Raw genomic sequence first — 19,263 nt, 5'->3', positions numbered from 1 at the left:
GCGCGGAGAATATAGCGCCGCAGAGGACTCCCCCCTGGCGGAGTCCTGCCTGGTCAACTGTCCCGAACGGCCAGAGTCCCCTGCAGCCCCTCCGCGCGTCCTAGGGGCTCTCCACGCAGATTGGAGCGTAAGTTCTTCTTTCCTTCCTTCAATAAAGCGTAGTTTACTATTCTTAGGCCTGAGTGTCCTCCTTTCACTGGTGTCTCCCGCCCAGCCCTTGCGGGCACAGGGCCAAAGGCTGCTATTCTCCCCCAAACCCTCAGAAGATCAAAATAAGGAAGGAGCAGGATGAGTCATTTGGAGGAAGAGGTTTTGGGCCTGCCTGAGGTCAACACAAATCTCTAAAGTTCACTGACAAGGAACCAGAATGAGTTTTAGATTTCCATAGAAACCATGTAATTTTCATGTGGTCTCAGGTTTCAGTGTGATCAGTTCACACAGCCATGTGTACTGCGCAAATAAATTATGGTATGATAAGGTAACTTGGAAGATAACCTGTGCCATCACTCTGGAGTCTTATGCAGCTGTTACTGTGATGGAGGGGTTCACAAATGATTTTATAATTAGAAAAAGCTCTTTAGGGTATGGACTGCTTCTGAATGTGTTTGTACAGTGGTTAGCCCAAATGGGGCCCAATCCTGGCTGGAGTCTCTAGGTCCTACTGTCATACAAATACTGTAATGAAATAAATTGGACCACATCTTCACAGAGTGTTGTGTGGACATTTTCCGTCCCTGTGGCAAATACAACAATTGTCTATGTGGTAAAAAAAAGTTAGGAAACTATTTAATGTATTTTAAGCGTATTTTAATGTGATCTAGAAACTGGAAAGAAGGAGCAATAAATCTCCATGGACAAGCAGCAAGACCTTGTTACGTGATGTGGCACATATACTATTGCATAGCCAGTGTAATGTAGAGAGAAATAGTGTGATGAGAAGAGATTCTGTCTTAACTTTAATGAGAGCTTGAGAGACATGAGCCTCACTGAAAATATAGCCCCCCCCCATGTTGAGAAATGTGTAAGAAAAGGCAAGATGGGAGGGGAAAAAAATACAAAAATAGATCAAGGAAAATCCTCACCAAAAGGGATCTCATAGATTGAAATGAATGCTATTTTGAGCAGGTCTAACACACACACAAGAAAGTCCAGCATAAAAAAAAAAAACCCAGTGTTCCTGGAAACTGCGTCCCTTCCAGTCCATGTATAACTATAACCCCAAAACCTCTAGTGCCTTTTGGCAATACTTTCTCTGTGAACTTGAGGTACCGCACCAGGAGGTATTTTTTCTTAACTCCTGCCATGTGCAGGAAGTTACAAGAATGCTCCTCCCATTTTCTGGAAAGATGGAGTTGCCTCTTTGCTCTCCTAATACAGCATCCTTCACCCTGTGCGTACATAACTTTTTATTGCTTCTGTGTTTCCCATAATTATTGCAATTATTTCTTTTATTTGAAAGAGGGGAGCCTTAACAGTGGGAAAATTCAAAGTTTTGAAATGAGGGGAAGGAGAAATTCTATAATATTAAAATGGAGTAAGAAATATGAAATTTTAACTCCTTGATAGCATTCCAAAAGGTTTCATAATTAAAGTAGCAAAAATCCCCAATGGCCATGTGGTACTAGATGGAGAGGGCTCTAAGTTACTACAGATAATTCTTTCCCAGGTATCTGCCTTATGGGTCTTGCTCAAATGCTCAGGGTCTAACTGATTGCCATATTTGGGGTTAGGAAGGAATTTCTCCCCAGATCAGATTGGCAGAGACTCTGGGAGCTTTTTGCCTTCTTCTGCAGCATGGGGCACTGGTCACTTGCAGGTTTAAACTACTGTAAATGGTGGATTCTGTGTAACTTGAAGTCTTTAAACCATGATCTGAGGACTAGTAACTCATCCAGAGGTTATGGGTCTATTTCAGAAGTGGATGAGTGAGGTTCTGTGGCCTGCAACGTGCAGGAGGTCAGACTAGATGATCACAATGGTCCCTTCTGGCCTTAGAGTCTATAAAGACCATCCTGAGGCCTTTGGGACCTTAGGCATGTGGAACAAAGTGAGGCACAGGATAGGTATAGCTGTGGACTTTTAACTTCTCACCCAAATCAGAAATCTCAGGTATTTCTCCACAGAAGGGCTGTTATTGTAGGGGAATAAAATGATTAAATAAAGATTACTGTAGCTGGTCTTGCTTCAGAGTAGGACGTTTGTCCCAGTACATTTAATTATATCTGTACTATGTGTTATGATATTCCCATTTTTATTTCAGAGTCATAGCTTTACTAATAAAAGGTAAGTTATAAAATACCTATCATAGGTGAACACAATATGACATGTACAAACCAGCACAGCTTCTACTAAGGCTCTGAAGCACCTTTCTAATCCCCTGATCCTGGGTCAAACAAAGACCAAGAGAGCTCCTGGCATAATTTAGCCTGGAAATTCTCACTAACTCTTACTTTCAGTGTCTGGCTTCTCAGTTAATGGCATGTCACTGAAATGGAAAACTAGAATTCCTTCCAAAACAAACTAAAAGATTTTTGGCAGTTTGGAGTCTCTACTTGCATATCAGAGCACACAGATCCTTGGGTGGGACGGGGGGAGCAAAAATAGCACATGGCCCTGAGATCATGGTGGATAATTGCTCATTTATATAGTTGTTCTATAGTAGCTTTTTTGTGGGAGTGGGAAAAGAGCAGAGAAAGAGACAGAGAAACTCTAGGCAAAATTAAGTAATCTTTGCTAAGCCTTGAGGAAATTGTTGGTATTGTCAGCTGTGTCTGTTACTTATTTGCTTTTGTAAGCCAAAATGTGAGTGCAAAAATAATTTTCAGTGCTATGTTTCTGCTAATACGTTGAGTGACTATTTACATGATCTTGTAAATCTCTGGACTCTTTGGCTAGTATTTTTCTCTTTTGCTCTTGCTGTTATTGGAGATATTTGTGTCACAGTTCCTGAGTTAACTATACTTCCAAACCTCCATGGTCCCCATGAGTGTATCTCATTAGGTCTTAGGCCTTTAGCTGTCACCTTTCTCAGGGCAAGATCCCACAATCCTCTCCCTCCAGACATGACTACATACCTGTCATTCTGTGATCACCTCAGCACCTCTCACTTCAGAGGCAATGACAAGGTTATTCAGTGACCAACCAGCTCTCATAAAGTAGCATACTATTTTTTTAGAACAAAAACATTTCAGCTCAAACATATCTTAAAAAACAATAAACAGCTCATAAGCTCATGGTTTTTCAGGTGGTCATCCATCTTTCATATGGAAACCCTGGCAGGCTTTAAAGCACTTCAGGTCCTCTCACAGGGCCTGTCTATGGGCACAGACTCATGTCAGCTCTTTGATCAAGTGTGAATGACCCTCTCCCAGGTCAGGGCTGTCACTGTGTACAGTTTCAGGTCCTCTGTATTCATAGGCTTCTTGAACTAGGTCAAACCAATATACGCTATTTCTGCAAGGAGACGTAATTTCAAAAACTTATCTGCATTGTTTCAGAATTGGGGATGTTCATTAACTGTCATCCATTGATTTACTGCAGGAAACATTTTTAACTTACCCATTGAGCCAGGGATGCTCACTTGCAAGCCCACAAAGATACATATAACATTTATATAATAGTCATTGAATAGTCCATGTTGTTAGGGGGCTTATTCCTTCACCCGCTTACTTCCATGGTCCTTCTCGCATGAACAGAGAGCAACAATAACCGAAGTCCGAAGGTGCAAACAATTCAATGTTTATTGGGGTAAACTTCCAGCAAGCAATGATTCCAATTTCCTTCCTTAGTGTCCCCCTTCCCAGCTCTGACACCACAGAGCCTTGCCTGTGTCCCTGTTCCCATTCCCCCCTTCAGCAAAACATGATTCCAATTCCCCCACCCCCATTCCTTGTTCCCATTCCACCCCTTACTTCCTGATTGACTGTAGACTATATAGTAAAACTTGAGTTCGGCTGAGCTATACCTTAACCAATCATTTTACTGAAATTTAACTAACCAATCCTAACATATTGTAACATGATTATCTAACCAATTATATCCCACCACCTTATTTAGTTTACACCCAGCAAAATTAATTATACAGCAGACAGAAACAATCACAGAACCAAACAGAGATTATACAGACAAACAATAGGGAAATAGGGACTACAGTGATAGAACAACAAAGAAATGAGGATTTCACATCCCACCTATTGATAAGTGAGTTCTTGCCGGATAGGGTGCTATCAAACTAAGTTTCCTTTAAATCTTCTAGGCTCTTCCCTTTCTCTGGAGGTGATAGATCCGATCACCTTTTTAAGAGCCCTAGATTGCCTTATTTCAATGTGACGAGTTTGATATGTGAGGATGTGACCATACACTTCCCAGCTTATGGCTGCCTCTGCTGCTTAGCCAAAGATCTTAGCCTAAGAACATGGCCTTAGACGATCATAGTGAGAGAAGGCCTATAAACAGGTAGACTGTGATTTTGATTCTTGTTTTGTACCTCTATAACTAGCTAAGTGATAAGAATACACCTAAAGTTTTAAAGTATAGGCCTTTACAGATAGGCCTGAATATCTATATCCTAACACATGTTTCAAAAGCATCTGTCACAATTTGTATTTGAATAAAAGCTCTCTCCCTTGCTGTCCAAGATTTTCCACTGTTTGATACAGGACAGAAGTGCTAATCCACTGTAGATGACATCAGTCAGTCATCGTGGAATTTGATTAGTTGTTGCATGCAGTAGTATGGCTCTTATTCCGGCAAGTGCAGCTTGGAGCATGCAGATGCAACTCCTAAAGCAATCTCTGAGCCAAATTCAGTGATAACAAAAATGGTGGCGTAAATTGTTCAGAAAATGGGTGTATGTGAGTTTAAGAGGAAAAGTGGTATAACTGGCACCAATTTGGCATTTAAAGGTATGAAAAGTGAGTACAGAATACAAGTGGAAGGAAAAACATCTTACAGGAAGATGTAGGGGAGGATGCTAGGCTGGTTTCTTTTAATAAAGTTACATCACCCAGAAAACTCCCATTGCCAAATTCAGACCTGCATAAGTGAACACAAGTCACATTGACTTCAGTGGAAGTTGTTAATCTTTATTTCAGGGATTAGTTTAATGTTTATTTAATGTCAAACTGGTGCAAATCACACTGTTCTGCCACTCAACACTCATTCATAGTGTCTTCTGACGAATGTACACCTGTCATTTTACTGTACATAACTAAGGCTAAAATTTTTCCATGGAGGTCACAGAAGACACGGAATCCATGACTTCCAGCGACCTCCATGAATTCAGCCCTGTCAGCCAGGAGCTGCAGGTTCTCCTGCCACCCTCCGTGGCCACAGGCCCCTCGGAGCGTCCAGCCGCCACGGGAGCGGGGATGTAGCTCCTGGCCGCCGCAGGCAGCAGGGGCCCCCAGTAGCTCCCGGCCAGTGGTGTGGGCCCTCTGAGAGCTCCTGGCCGATGTGGTCGGCAGGGGCCCCCACAGCTCTGAGCTGTTTCAGGTGGCCGCCTCCCTCCCCCGCTCCCAGCCCAACGCAGGCGGTGGGGCCCCCAGAGCTCGGAGCGGCAAGGGACCCAGGAGCTTCGAGCCACCCTGGGTCCTTCAAAGCTCCCGGCCCCTGCAGGTGGTGGGGGGACCCTGGAGCTCCGAACCTGCACAGGCAGTGGGGGCCCCCAGAGCTCGGAGTGGCCCACTCAGCTCCCCAGCCTCTGCAGGCAGTGTATTGAGAAGAAATTTAGGAAAACATAAGGTTAATAACAGGAAAAACTTCCCAACCAGGAGGTGAAATAAACTGGAAATGATTTTACAGGGGAAGAGTTGGAAGTCCTGTTGTTTAGGATATTTAAAAATAGACTCGATAAAACATAATTAAATGGATAATAGTGAACAATTCTGCATCACTGGGGAGTTGGAATTAACATTCTAATGGGAATTGTCCTCTTGTAGAGCAGCAGTAGTTAAAGTTGAAACTAGCTTCCCATTTAAGGTTTGTATATATATTTTTTTCTTTTTCAAATCCAAACCGTCTCCAAAAGAAACTGAAACTTCACACACCACAGCTTATCCTAAAGTATAGTTTCTCTGTGAAGTTTGGAAAAATTCAGCAAAACCGTTGTAAATCTATGATGTCTCAAAATTTCCCTTGTTCATTTTTTGAAACCTTTCCTAATGGCTTTTTGGCTCATTGCATCTAGGAAACTCCAGTCTCTGCAAACTTCTTACTGCCGTCAACAAAGTGAGTTGCTCCTGCTTCACTATTCCAGTGACACCATATATCACTACTTATTCACCCCTTGTTTGCTGTCTTAAAGGTGAAGATTACCAGGGTATAAAAATAAACATCTTAAAGTTTTTGAAAAAGCAAATTTTTACAAGAAACAAAACAATCCTTTCCTGTCTCGCCTCTCAATATTTGTGGTGATTGTTTCAGTCTTTAACCCCTGATTTGTATTTTCAATTCCTCATACATTTTTTTTCTAGTACTGGGTGATGGGGAGTGGTGTTGGGGGGAGAGTGACTTTATGCAATGTATACTTCAAAATATTTGCATATATCTTAACATAGTCTTTTGACTATCTGTACAGGGGGAGTTGACATATGTAGAATGGTCCTGTATAAAAAACTCCTTTATTTTTATTCATCATCATAATATAATGCTACTTATATAGTGTCCTTCCAAAAAAGTATCTCAAAGGGCCTGATTCTGATTTACACTCAGGTTACACTTATGACCTAGCAGTATAAAAGGGCCTTAAATTATGCTTACTTTAAGACCTCTTTACACTGCTACCGTGGTGTAAAAGAGCCTTATTGTTCTGTGTTCTGCAGGCATTAATCAATAATGATCAATTAATAATCAATTAACCCACATAACTCCCTCTTGAGATCATAGGTAGGTATTTAAATATATATAACACCTTTCGAAATTCTTAGATGTAAAGCACTTGCTATATTTCTGGCTTCATTTCATTCTGCTCATAGGTAATTAGGGTGGTACAGCTCTGTTGTTATTTCACTGAACAGCGCACACAGTATTCTTTGGATTCATTCAGAGTGCTCTACCAGCTTCCCAATATATTTCAAGTTTTCTTTTCCTGATTTTAATGAAGCCTGTATTTGATAGACCTTTCCAATATTTTGCATTATTTCAGCTTCCAAACAATTTGCTGAAGAGGTCTTAAAAGCCCACAATGACTACAGGAAGAAGCATGGCGTCCCGCCACTGAAGCTTTGCAAGAAGTTAAACAGTGGAGCACAACAGTGAGTTCAACCTTTCCTTTCTTGTAATGAGACTTTTATCACATATATGAATTACGCATAGCACATTCTATTTATTCTATTACCCAGCGCTGGGATTGCCTATGCATAGCCCAGAAATATGTGCACTTTGCCATGTATTGTCTTTTGTTGAGGTGTTGCCTCCAATGTATGATGCTTCCATAAATGATGCTTCCGTACCAGTGAATCTCTCATGGTGGTGGAGGTATTCATATTCCTAGCTTCTAAGGCCAGAAGGGACCATTCTGATAGTCTAGTCTGACCTCCTGTATAGCACAGACCATAGAACTTCCCCCAAATAATTCCTAAAGCAGATCTTTTAGCAAAACATCCAGTTTTGATTTTAAAAATGCCAGTAATGGAGAACCCACCACGACCTTTGGTAAAATTGTTCCAATGGTTAATTACTCTCACTGTTAAAAATTTACACCTTATTTCCAGTCTGAATTGGTCTAACTTCAACTTCCATCCATTGGAGTGTGTTACATCTTTCTCTGTTAGACTGAAGAGTCCATTATTAAATATTGGTTTCCCTCATAGGTACTTATACATGGCAATCAAGTTACCTCTTAATCTTCTCTTAAGATAAATAGATTTTGCTTCTTGAGTCTTATCACTGTAAGGCATGTTTTCTAATGCTTTAATCATTCTTATGGTTCTTCTCTGAACCCTCTCCAGTTTATCAACATTCTTCACAAATTGTGGGCACCAGAATTGGACACAGTATTCCACTAGTGGTTGCACCAGTACCAAATACAGGGATAAAATAACCTCTCTACTCCTACTCGAGATTCCCCTGTCTATGCATCCCAGGATCCTACTCTTGTCATCTCCAAAAGTACCCTATTCTGGAGATGGAATAGTGGAGAGATACAATAATTTCACATAGCTTTGACTAATATAATAAGACCAGAGCTTTGATTAATACACATTTTTGTGAGACTACTATTTTGTGCTCTGAGGGAAGGAGGACGGAAGAAATCCTCTTTTAGAAACGTAGGAACTACCACACTGCATCAGCACACTAGTCTTTCTAGGGTCCCTGAAAGTAGGTGTACTAGAACATACAAAAGAAGGTATACAAAATCTGAGAATGGACAATATATGAAATAACCGACCCTTAAAATAAGTTTCTTTCTACTCCTGACAGATAGATAGTGGTTGGTTTGTGTCCTAAAGCATGTAAGCTTATATCCTTTTATCCTTCTAATGTAACTGTGTAGTAAACAAGTCTTCTTGTTATCTATATCAATAAATCATTTTTGAGTATTACTAAATTTTGACCTCAATAAATCATGCAGTAGTGAGAACCCCAGGTTAATTAGGGCTTGATTTTAAAAAATGCTTCAAAATTTGTTGTGTTATAATTATATCTGATGTCCCCTTGTTTTATTTGAGATGCTTCCAATTGCCTTTCTCTACACCATTAATTATTGTACATCTCTCTTGGGTTCCCTTATATTTGTCTTCTCTCTAAAATGAATAGTCCTGCTATTTTCAGTCTTTCCTTCAGGAGCCTCCCCATTTCTACAGTCCTTTTCATTGGCCACTTTTGGACGACTCCTACTTCTCTCATATTCTTTTTGAGATGCAGTGACCAGTATGCAGTTTCCACAGTATGCATCCGAGTCCTGTAGTGAGCTGTAGCTCACGAAAGCTTATGCTCAAATAAATTGGTTAGTCTCTAAGGTGCCACAAGTATTCCTTTTCTTTAAGTGACCAGAACTTAGCCCCATATTCCAGGTGGTGCCACACTATTGATTGTATATAAACAGTAATATTCTTACTGTTCTCTAACCCATTCTTTATGCATCCTAAATTTTTGGTATTTTAACTGATTGCCTTACACTGGGTTGTCCACAGCCACCCTAGGTCTTCTCGTGCATGATTACAGTTAATATAAACAACAATGTTTATGAATAGCTCAAATTATTCTTTCAAATGTGTATTACCTTGCATTTGTCTCTATTGAATGTCATCTGCCATTGTGCTGCCCAATTGTGTAGTATTGTTAAGTTCTGGAATTCCTCACAATCCTCTCTGTTCTTGACTAATTTACCACTTAACTTTTCCCAGTATGGCATGGAACGGAGAGAAACCTTTGCTTGACTGATGTTAGTCGCCTTGGTGTACAGTATTTATTTATTTTAACTTTGGAAGGCACTCAGATACTAGTGTAAACAGGCACTACAAGCACCTAATAACTTTTGTGTCATTGCAGATGTAAGCCCCTATTCCAATCATTAATATATTAAATACCGGTCCTAGTAGAGCACCTTGGACAACTTCGCTGTACACCCTCAATCAAGCAATTCCCTGTCATTAACTGATGCCTCCCACTGTGCAGAAGACTTCACAGAAAACTTGGGCATTGGTGGCACCTTGGTCTCTCCTCTTCTGCTTGTGGCACACAACAGTTTAGTCTCCTGATGACTGAAATGCTTTTTTTATTAAAAAAAATTAATACATCACTGGGTTCAGTTTAGAGGTCTCTGTGTGAAATGCCGAGTGATAGACATGAGGACAGAGTAGATCTATGGCTCCCAAACTGGACTGATTCACATACTACCTTCCTAAAAAAATTTATGTTTGAGATACCACATGAAAATTTGTCCTTGTTGTGCATATTTATTTTAGGCCTTAATAGGCTTACCTTATGCATTTCCAGAATCTATAGAAAAATAAATGCATACAGAAGCCTAAAATATTTGATTATAATATCATTTGAAAACATCTCAGGTTTTTAGACAGTGCAACAAGAAGCAGCACATTGAAGCAGCCATTATTATAATTGGCCTTTTGTAGTACTCGGATTACAAGGAAACAGTTAAATATCTCATCCATGATGCATTGATCTGTGTCAGTATGCGGTTGTACTACATGCAGTGGCTTGACTTTTTAAATCATCTCATTTAAATTCAGAGTTCCTGCTAATTCTTATCTGGATGGTCACTGAACACAAGCCAAAGGTCACGTTGTTTTCCTTTCGCAAGATGTAAATCAAGAAAAACACAAAATACTTTGAGTAGCTCTCAGAGAAAAAGAACAGTACCATTAATGAAAAGGGGGCGTATATGTGTGAAAGGGCTGGGGGACTCAGGGGGTAGGGTAGAGAGGTGAGGACAGTGCTTAAAGTTGTCTGAAAGAAGGGGTGGGGGTTCTATCATAACCTGGGAGCAGCACCTTTGGTAAAACAGTGCTTACAGTGCACCCCTCAGCAACCCAGCTTGAGTTTAAATTTCTTTTGCTAGGTCTGTCATCTTTTGCATGCTCCTTCCTGCCCCCTCCACTTTAAGCGATGGTGGAAGAGTCTTTGCTGGAAGTTGGGGCCTTTATCTGGGCACCAGGCAGGTTCAGCTCCAGGAGACCTTTTGCTCCTCAGCAGTTCTAGCCTCCACGCCCAAACAGGGCCCATGGACATCTGCAATCCTGGGCAAACTGCACAGTGGCCCCCACTCTTAGGATGAAGCTCAGATTGCAGCCAGAGCACTGTGACTCTGCTTAGTCCTGTAGCCAGGCTTTTATTCACTGGACTTGACCAGCTGCCACCCCACCCTCCTGGCCTCCCTGCAGAGACAGGGGGCATTCTGCATGCATCCCCTGCCTTCCAGCTCTGCAGGGGTCAGGCCTCAGCCTCTGTGGGGCAGGAAGTGCAAAGGAACTCTGCAGCGGTTACTTATGTGTGTGGTGGGGGTAAGGAGGCCTTCAATCCCATGGTTCCCTGTGACTGTGAGCTTTGCAGCTGCCCTGAACCAGCCCTGCCTGTCTGTGTCTTTTCGGATGAGAGGAGCTCTTGTGGCACGACAGGGAACTTTGCGAGTTTGCTACAATAACTTGAGCAGTGCAGCCCAGTACAAGTAGAAGACTAGTCTGGCCTTCTGTTCTGTGTGCAGTGCCTAGCACAACTGGGGCCTTGTCCGTGACTGAGGCTCCTAGGCACTACAGTGACGCAAATAATAATATATCAGAAAGGCAGCTAGCTGGGTGTCTGGTGAGAGTAGAGCGCCCCTGTGGACAGCCACAGCACTCAGCACACCACCGAATAAAACTACTGCACCGGAGCAATTGGCAAGTCATTCACCTTTGTGGCTGAAAGTGCCATGTGGCTTCTTGAAGTCCAGTGGCACCTTAAAGACTAACAGATTTATTGGGGTAAAAAAAAGCTTTCATGGTGCATCTGAAGAAGTGGGTTTTTTAGCCACGAAAGCCTTTGCCCAAATAAATCTATTAGTCTTTAAGGTGCCACCAGACTCCTCATTGGTTTTGTGGACACAGACTAACATGGCTACCCCCGATACATGTTGCTTCTTGGGCATTTTTTGGCCTCCGCAGTGCAGGCAACGACTGTTCCTTTGAAACCGAAAGGGTTTTTTAGAGTTTTGGATGTAACCCTTCCAACAGGCTCCCATCCCGTGTTCATGTACTGCGGTTTGGGAGTCGCTGGACTAGATGATCTAATGGTTCTTCTGGGCTTAAATGCTTTGAAATCACCTCTGTCCACACTGAAAATGGACTATTTATTTACTGCTCACTCTTTTTTGTCTCTTAAACAGTCTCTAATCCATGACTATTTACCTCTTATACCACAATTAATTTGTTCTCTTAATAGCTTCTGGCCGGGGACTTGGGAACCCTGCCCCCAAATATATTCTAATTTATAATCCATATTGTCCCTATGCAGATTTTTCCTATACAGGGGACTAAAAACTATAGGAATTGGCACTTACAGCAGTTTCTGCAGGCTCTTCTCCATACACAGAAGTGGCAGAGGCTGCAGCTCCTGGATTCTCCAGGATCTACGCAGATCTCAGTGACATGAGACTTTGTACCTTGTTGCCTCCAAAGCCTCTGTGGCAGAGAGTCATGCTGTAATAGAAGTGCAGAGGCCCTAGAGGCAATAAGAAGGCAGAAGGGCTCTGGACTCTTCTCCTCATGCTGCTGAGATCTGTGTTGATCTCGGAGCACCCACTACTTTAGGCACCTGGAAATTCAGTAACAGGATTATAAACCCCCAGGTCAGTGTGACTGCTCTCTGCATGCGATATTAGCTGGTACTGCTCTGTCACTGGCATATGATTCCTTTGCTAGGTATGCAGAAACACTGGCTAGCACCAGGGTCCTCCAACACAGCCCTGAGTCTTCAAATGGAAAATGTGGAGAAAATCTAGCGTGGGCTTCCTATGATCAGCCAGGTAAGTTTGGTCTTTGCTCCTAACTCATAGATGTTAAGTAAACAAGCCTCCTTAAAGAAAAGGAGTACTTGTGGCACCTTAGAGACTAACCAAAATTGGTTAGTCTCTAAGGTGCCACAAGTACTCCTTTTCTTTTTGCGAATACAGACTAACACAGCTGTTACTCTGAAGCCTCCTTAGTCATTTTGAATTAGGAATGTAAATACTTATAATACAAAGGCCCAGATCCCATCCTGGCTGTTCGGGTGGCTCAGAGCAATGGCACTGGTAGATATTTCTTCAGCTCCAGAAATCTTGACAGTATGGACATGGTTCCATGGGACTGGCTTAGGGGATGTGCAGTGGTGGACACTTAAACTGCTGTGCTGAAAAGAAGATGTGCATGCTGCAGCTAGCATGGTCTGCTAACGGCAGGTGACAGACAGCTAGTGTGCTGGGTCTGCGTGGTGTGAGTAGCAGGCCATGCCCCTTTGGTGCTGTGGTGCACGGGCTGACTTAGTAGCCAAGCCCCAGACCTAGAGCTCTCCAGAGTGCTCAAGGGATATTCTCCCTGCTGCTTGCATGGGAGCAGAGAAGACGAAGGCTCCTACGCCTTCTCTATTCCCTGTCCCAATTTTGCACCAGCGCAGCAAAGGAGAGTCGTTGGCCCAACATTGCCAAGAAGCTTAAGGGCTTGTCTGCCCTTGAAACACTACATTGGCACAGCTGCAGCAACACTTCAGTGTAGACCCATACTACAGCAACCGGAGGGATTCCACACACCCCTGAGAGATGTAGTTAGGCTGATGTAGGATTTCAGTGTAGATCAGCCCTAAGTGAATGCTAATTGCTCCTGCATTCTCCTCTCTAAGTATGGGAACTGCTATGTGAATAAATACTTTCTAAAGACCTTTGCCCTGGTCTACACTAGGACTTTAGGTCGAATTTAGCAGCGTTAAATTGATGTAAACCTGCACCTGTCCACACGATGAAGCCCTTTATTTCGGGCTCTTATAAAGGGCTCTTAAAATCGATTTCCTTACTCCACCCCTGACAAGTGGATTAGCGCTTAAATCGGCCTTGCCGGCTCGAATTTGGGGTACTGTGGACACAGATCGATGGTATTGGCCTCCGGGAGCTATCCCAGAGTGCTCCCTTGTGACCGCTCTAGACAGCACTCTCAACTCAGATGCACTGGCCAGGTAGACAGGAAAAGAACCGTGAACTTCTGAATCTCATTTCCTGTTTGGCCAGCGTGGCAAGATGCAGGTGACCATGCAGAGCTCATCAGCAGAGGTGACCATGATGGAGTCCCAGAATTGCAAAAGAGCTCCAGCATGGACCGAACGGGAGGTATGGGATCTGATTCCTGTATGGGGAGAGGAATCCGTGCTATCAGAACTCCGTTCCAGTTTTCGAAATGCCAAAACCTTTGTCAAAATCTCCCAGGGCATGAAGGACAGAGGCCATAACAGGGACCCGAAGCAGTGCCGCATGAAACTTAAGGAGCTGAGGCAAGCCTACCAGAAAACCAGAGAGGCGAACGGCCGCTCCGGGTCAGAGCCCCAAACATACCGCTTCTATGATGAGCTGCATGCCATTTTAGGAGGTTCAGCCACCACTACCCCAGCCGTGTTGTTTGACTCCTTCAATGGAGATGGAGGCAACACGGAAGCAGGTTTTGGGGATGAGAAGATAGCTCACAGCAAGCAAGCGGAGAAACCGGTTTTCCCGACAGCCAGGAATTGTTTCTCACCCTGGACCTGGACCCAGTACTTCCTGAACCCACCCAAGGCTGCTTCCTGGACCCGGCAGGTGGAGAAGGGACCTCCGGTGAGTGTACCTTTTAAAATACTATACATGGTTTAAAAGCAAGCATGTGAAAGGATTACTTTGCCCTGGCATTCGCGGCTCTCCTGGATGTACTCCCAAAGCCTTTGCAAAAGGTTTCTGGGGAGGGCAGCCTTATTGCATCCTTCATGGTAGGACACTTTACCACTCCAGGCCAGTAACACGTACTCGGGAATCATTGTACAACAAAGCATTGCAGTGTATGTTTGCTGGCGTTCAAACAACATCCATTCTTTATCTCTCTGTGTTATCCTCAGGAGAGTGAGATATAATTCATGGTCACCTGGTTGAAATAGGGTGCTTGTCTTCAGGGGACACTCAGCGGAGCCCGTTCCTGCTGGGCTGTTTGCCTGTGGCTAAACAGAAATGTTTCCCCGCTGTTAGCCACGGGGAGGGGGGAGGGTTGAGGGGTAGCCACGCGGTGGGGGGAGGCAAAATGTGACCTCGTAACGAAAGCACATGTGCTATGTATGTAATGTTAACAGCAAGGTTTACCCTGAAAGAGTGTAGCCACTGTTTTATAAAATGTGTCTTTTTAAATACCGCTGTCCCTTTTTTTTTCTCCACCAGCTGCATATGTTTCAGTGATCACAGGATCTTCTCCTTCCCAGAGGCTAGTGAAGCTTAGAAAGAAAAAAAAAACGCACTCGCGATGAAATGTTCTCCGAGCTCATGCTGTCCTCCCACACTGACAGAGAACAGACGAATGCGTGGAGGCAAATAATGTCAGAGTGCAGGAAAGCACAAAATGACCGGAGGAGAGGTGGCGGGCTGAAGAGAGTAAGTGGCGGGCTGAAGACAGGGCTGAAGCTCAAATGTGGCGGCAGCGTGATGAGAGGAGGCAGGATTCAACACTGAGGCTGCTGGAGGACCAAACCAGTATGCTCCAGTGTATGGTTGAGCTGCAGCAAAGGCAGCTGGAGCACAGACGGCCACTACAGTCCCTGTGTAACCAACCGCCCTCCTCCCCAAGTTCCATAGCCTCCACACCCAGACGCCCAAGAATGCAGCGGGGGGGCCACCGGCCAACCAGCCACTCCACCACAGAGGATTGCCCCAAAAAAAGAAGGCTGGCATTCAATAAATTTTAAAGTTGTAAACTTTTAAAGTGCTGTGTGGCATTTTCCTTCCCTCTTCCACCACCCCTCCTGGGCTACCTTGGTAGTCATCCCCCTATTTGTGTGATGAATGAATAAAGAATGCATGAATGTGAAGCAACAATGACTTTATTGCCTCTGCAAGCGGTGATCGAAGGAAGGAGGGGAGGGTGGTTAGCTTACAGGGAAGTAGAATGAACCAAGGGGCAGGGGGTTTCATCAAGGAGAAACAAACAGAACTTTCACACCGTAGCCTGGCCAGTCATGAAACTGGTTTTCAAAGCTTCTCTTATGCGTACCGTGCCCTCCTGTGTTCTTCTAACCGCCCTGGTGTCTGGCTGCGCGTAACCAGCAGCCAGGCGATTTGCCTCAACCTCCGACCCCGCCATAAACATCTCCCCCTTACTCTCACAGATATTGTGGAGCACACAGCAAGCAGTAATAACAGTGGGAATGTTGGTTTCGCTGAGGTCTAAGCGAGTCAGTAAACTGCGCCAGCGCGCCTTTAAACGTCCAAATGCACATTCTACCACCATTCTGCACTTGCTCAGCCTGTAGTTGAACAGCTCCTGACTACTGTCCAGGCTGCCTGTGTACGGCCCTGGCATTAAGGGGTAGGCTGGGTCCCCAACGATACATATAGGCATTTCAACATCCCCAACAGTTATTTTCTGGTCTGGGAATAAAGTCCCTTCCTGCAGCTTTTGAAACAGTCCAGAGTTCCTGAAGATGCGAGCGTCATGTACCTTTCCCGGCCTTCCCACGTTGATGTTGGTGAAACGTCCCTTGTGATCCACCAGAGCTTGCAGTACTATTGAAAAGTACCCCTTGCGGTTTATGTACTCGGCGGCTTGGTGCTCCGGTGCCAAGATAGGGATATGGGTTCCGTCTATGGCCCCACCACAGTTAGGGAATCCCATTGCAGCAAAGCCATCCACTATGACCTGCACATTTCCCAGGGTCACTACCCTTGATATCAGCAGATCTTTGATTGAGTGGGCTACTTGCATCACAGCAGCCCCAACAGTAGATTTGCCCAATCCAAATTGATTCCCAACTGACCGGTAGCTGTCTGGCGTTGCAAGCTTCCACAGGGCTATCGCCACTCACTTCTCAACTGTGAGGGCTGCTCTCATCTTGGTATTCATGCGCTTCAGGGCAGGGGAAAGCAAGTCACAAAGTTCCATGAAAGTGCCCTTACGCATGCGAAAGTTTCGCAGCCACTGGGAATCGTCCGAGACCTGCAACACTATGCGGTCCCACCAGTCTGTGCTTGTTTCCCGAGCCCAGAATTGGCGTTCCACAGCATGAACCTGCCCCATTAGCACCATGATGCATGCATTGGCAGAGCCCATGCTTTCAGAGAAATCTGTGTCCATGTCCTGATCACTCACGTGACCACGCTGACGTCGCCTCCTCGCCCGGTATCACTTTGCCAGGTTCTGGTGCTGCATATACTGCTGGATAATGTGTGTGGTGTTTAATGTGCTCCTAATTGCCAAAGTGAGCTGAGCGGCCTCCATGCTTGCCTTGGTATGGCGTCCGCACAGAAAAAAGGCGCGGAACGATTGTCTGCCGTTGCACTGATGGAGGGAGGGGCGACTGACGACACAGCTTACAGGGTTGGCTTCAGGGAGCTAAAATCAACAAAGGGGGTGGCTTCATATCAAGGAGTATTTCAGGCAGGACTTCACGGAGGGTTCCAATAAGAAATGGTGCACCTGAGTTATTGTTCTTATTGGAACAAGGAGGTTAGTCTGGCCTCTGATTGATACATGGCTAGATTTACCTCGCTGCACCTTCTCTGTGAGTGACTCCAGTGTGACCTAGAGGAATGAGTCCCCTAGATGGGGGAGGAGGCAAATGAGTACAAAACAAATCTGGTCTATTTCTTGTTTTGATCCACTCCATTTATCTTTTACATCTTTGGCTGGCAGCAGACGGTGCAGAAGGACTGCATGCCATCCACATCTCATGGCTGCTCGGCAGAAGATGGTGCAGTAGGACTGCTAGCCATCCTCATCTCTTGCCTGCCCGGCAGAAGATGATACAATAGGACAGCTAGCAATCCGTATCGCCTGCCTGCTCACCATAAGACGGTTCAATAGGACTGACTGCAGGACTAAAGAGAATGACCTGGTCAAGTCACTCCAAATTTAGTCCCTGCGCCCATGTCTGCCCAGGCGCTCATGGCCGACGTGGCCAGGAGCACCTCGGACATGACGATGACGGCTACCAGTCGCACTGTACCGTCTGCTGCCACAGGGCAATGGGTTGCTGCTACTGTGTAGCAATGCAGTACCACGTCTGCCAGCACCCAGGAGACATACGGTGACGGTTACCTGAGCGGGCTCCATGCTTGCCGTGGTATGGCATCTGCACAGGTAACTCAGGAAAAAGGCGCGAAACAATTGTCTGCCCTTGCTTTCACGGAGGGAGGGAGGGAAGGGGGGCCTGACGATATATACCCAGAACCACCCGCGACAATGTTTTAGCCCCATCAGGCATTGGGATCTCAACCCAGAATTCCAATGGGCGGTGGAGACTGCGGGAACTGTGGGATAGCTACCCACAGTGCAACGCTCCGGAAGTCGACTCTAGCCTCGGTACTGTGGAAGCGCTCCGCCGAGTTAATGCACTTAATGCACTTAGAGCATTTTCTGTGGGGACACACACACTCGAATATATAAAACCGATTTCTAAAAAACCGACTTCTATAAATTGGACCTTATTCCATAGTGTAGACATACCCTTTGTGTCAACACCTTTGTGATCCCTCTTGAATCACCAGTGCAAATACTTTCTGACCTAAAAGAGAGATGACTTTTATGTGGGTTAGTTTAGACACGTGTGACGAACTGAGCTCTTAGTAAAACTATCTCACATAGGCAGCATGTGGTGAGTGCTCAGGAAGAACAATTTTCACTGAGCTCCCATTCATCCCTTCTCCAGTCCCTTATTTTAGTGACTTTAAGGCTTGCTTTCCCGCTGCTGGGACCCAGCAATGCAGTAGGTTAGGAAGAGCATTTGACTTAGAAGAAACATAGTTTCATACTGTCACCTTAGACCATGATTTTCAAAAGAGCCCTGGGGAGGTCGGAACCCAAATCCCATTGTTATTAGGCCTCTAAGCGCCTTTGAAAATCCCAGACATCCCTTAATGGATATTCGTTCACAGTGAAAAATCATTAAACGCTTTGGCTCACTTCAGAACTATTAGCATGATGTCCTTTGGAATAGCATGAAACGTGCTTTTGGGGCAACATGGGGGAGCATAGTTGTTTGAAGTTAGCACAGGGCTTGTCCCTTGCTAGCTGTACTTTATTTCCTCCTTTTTATTAGCACTAATGTTCCAAAAACATTTTTTAACAGTTTATATGATGACTTTGTTCGACAACTTAGCAAAGAAAAAAAAAACCCTCTACATTATATAATCCGTACTTCTTCACGGAGCAGCTTTTTCTTCTACATGCTGTTTCCACAGCTGTTTTGTCTACTCTGCACCGAGAGCTTTTTACATGGCTGTATCTAATTTATTTATTTACAGTGTTGCACATCCTGCTGAGCAGTCTGAGCCATGTCCTCTCCTTTTTCCCCAAAATGATAACTTTTATGATACAAATCTTTTGAGACAACTACACTGTCTATAGAGCAGGGCCTTTTTAAGCACTTGTGAGTGAAAACTAGTTGTGTGCAGAAAATTGTTCTCAGCTGTTGGCTTAGGCTATGCCCCTGTGGAGTTGGTTCTCTTTCCACTTTTTTCCTTGTCCAGTTCCATCCAAATAATTAATTTGTGTCATGCTGAATGAGGCTGGAAACTGGCTGTATTATGGAGTCTATTCAAGTAGTTAACAAAGGGAGTTAGTGTCTTCC

General features: G+C 44.4%; 1 protein-coding gene across 1 annotated transcript in view; it reads left to right on the top strand.

Moving 5' to 3' along the window:
- Positions 1 to 19,263, top strand: part of GLIPR2 (GLI pathogenesis related 2) — a 43,059-nt gene that overhangs the window by 8,734 nt on the left and 15,062 nt on the right. The window contains exons 2-3 of the mRNA XM_084619927.1: positions 7,145 to 7,253; positions 12,360 to 12,463. Coding sequence (XP_084476053.1) covers positions 7,145 to 7,253; positions 12,360 to 12,463 — 213 coding nt within the window. The remainder of the gene's footprint in view (positions 1 to 7,144; positions 7,254 to 12,359; positions 12,464 to 19,263) is intronic.

The sequence above is a fragment of the Lepidochelys olivacea genome (assembly GCF_965140295.1).
Source record: "Lepidochelys olivacea isolate rLepOli2 genome assembly, chromosome: 2".
Lineage (NCBI taxonomy): Eukaryota > Metazoa > Chordata > Testudines > Cheloniidae > Lepidochelys > Lepidochelys olivacea.
The sequence above is the reverse complement of the archived record's forward strand: the minus strand, read 5'-3'. Positions and strand labels throughout refer to the sequence as shown.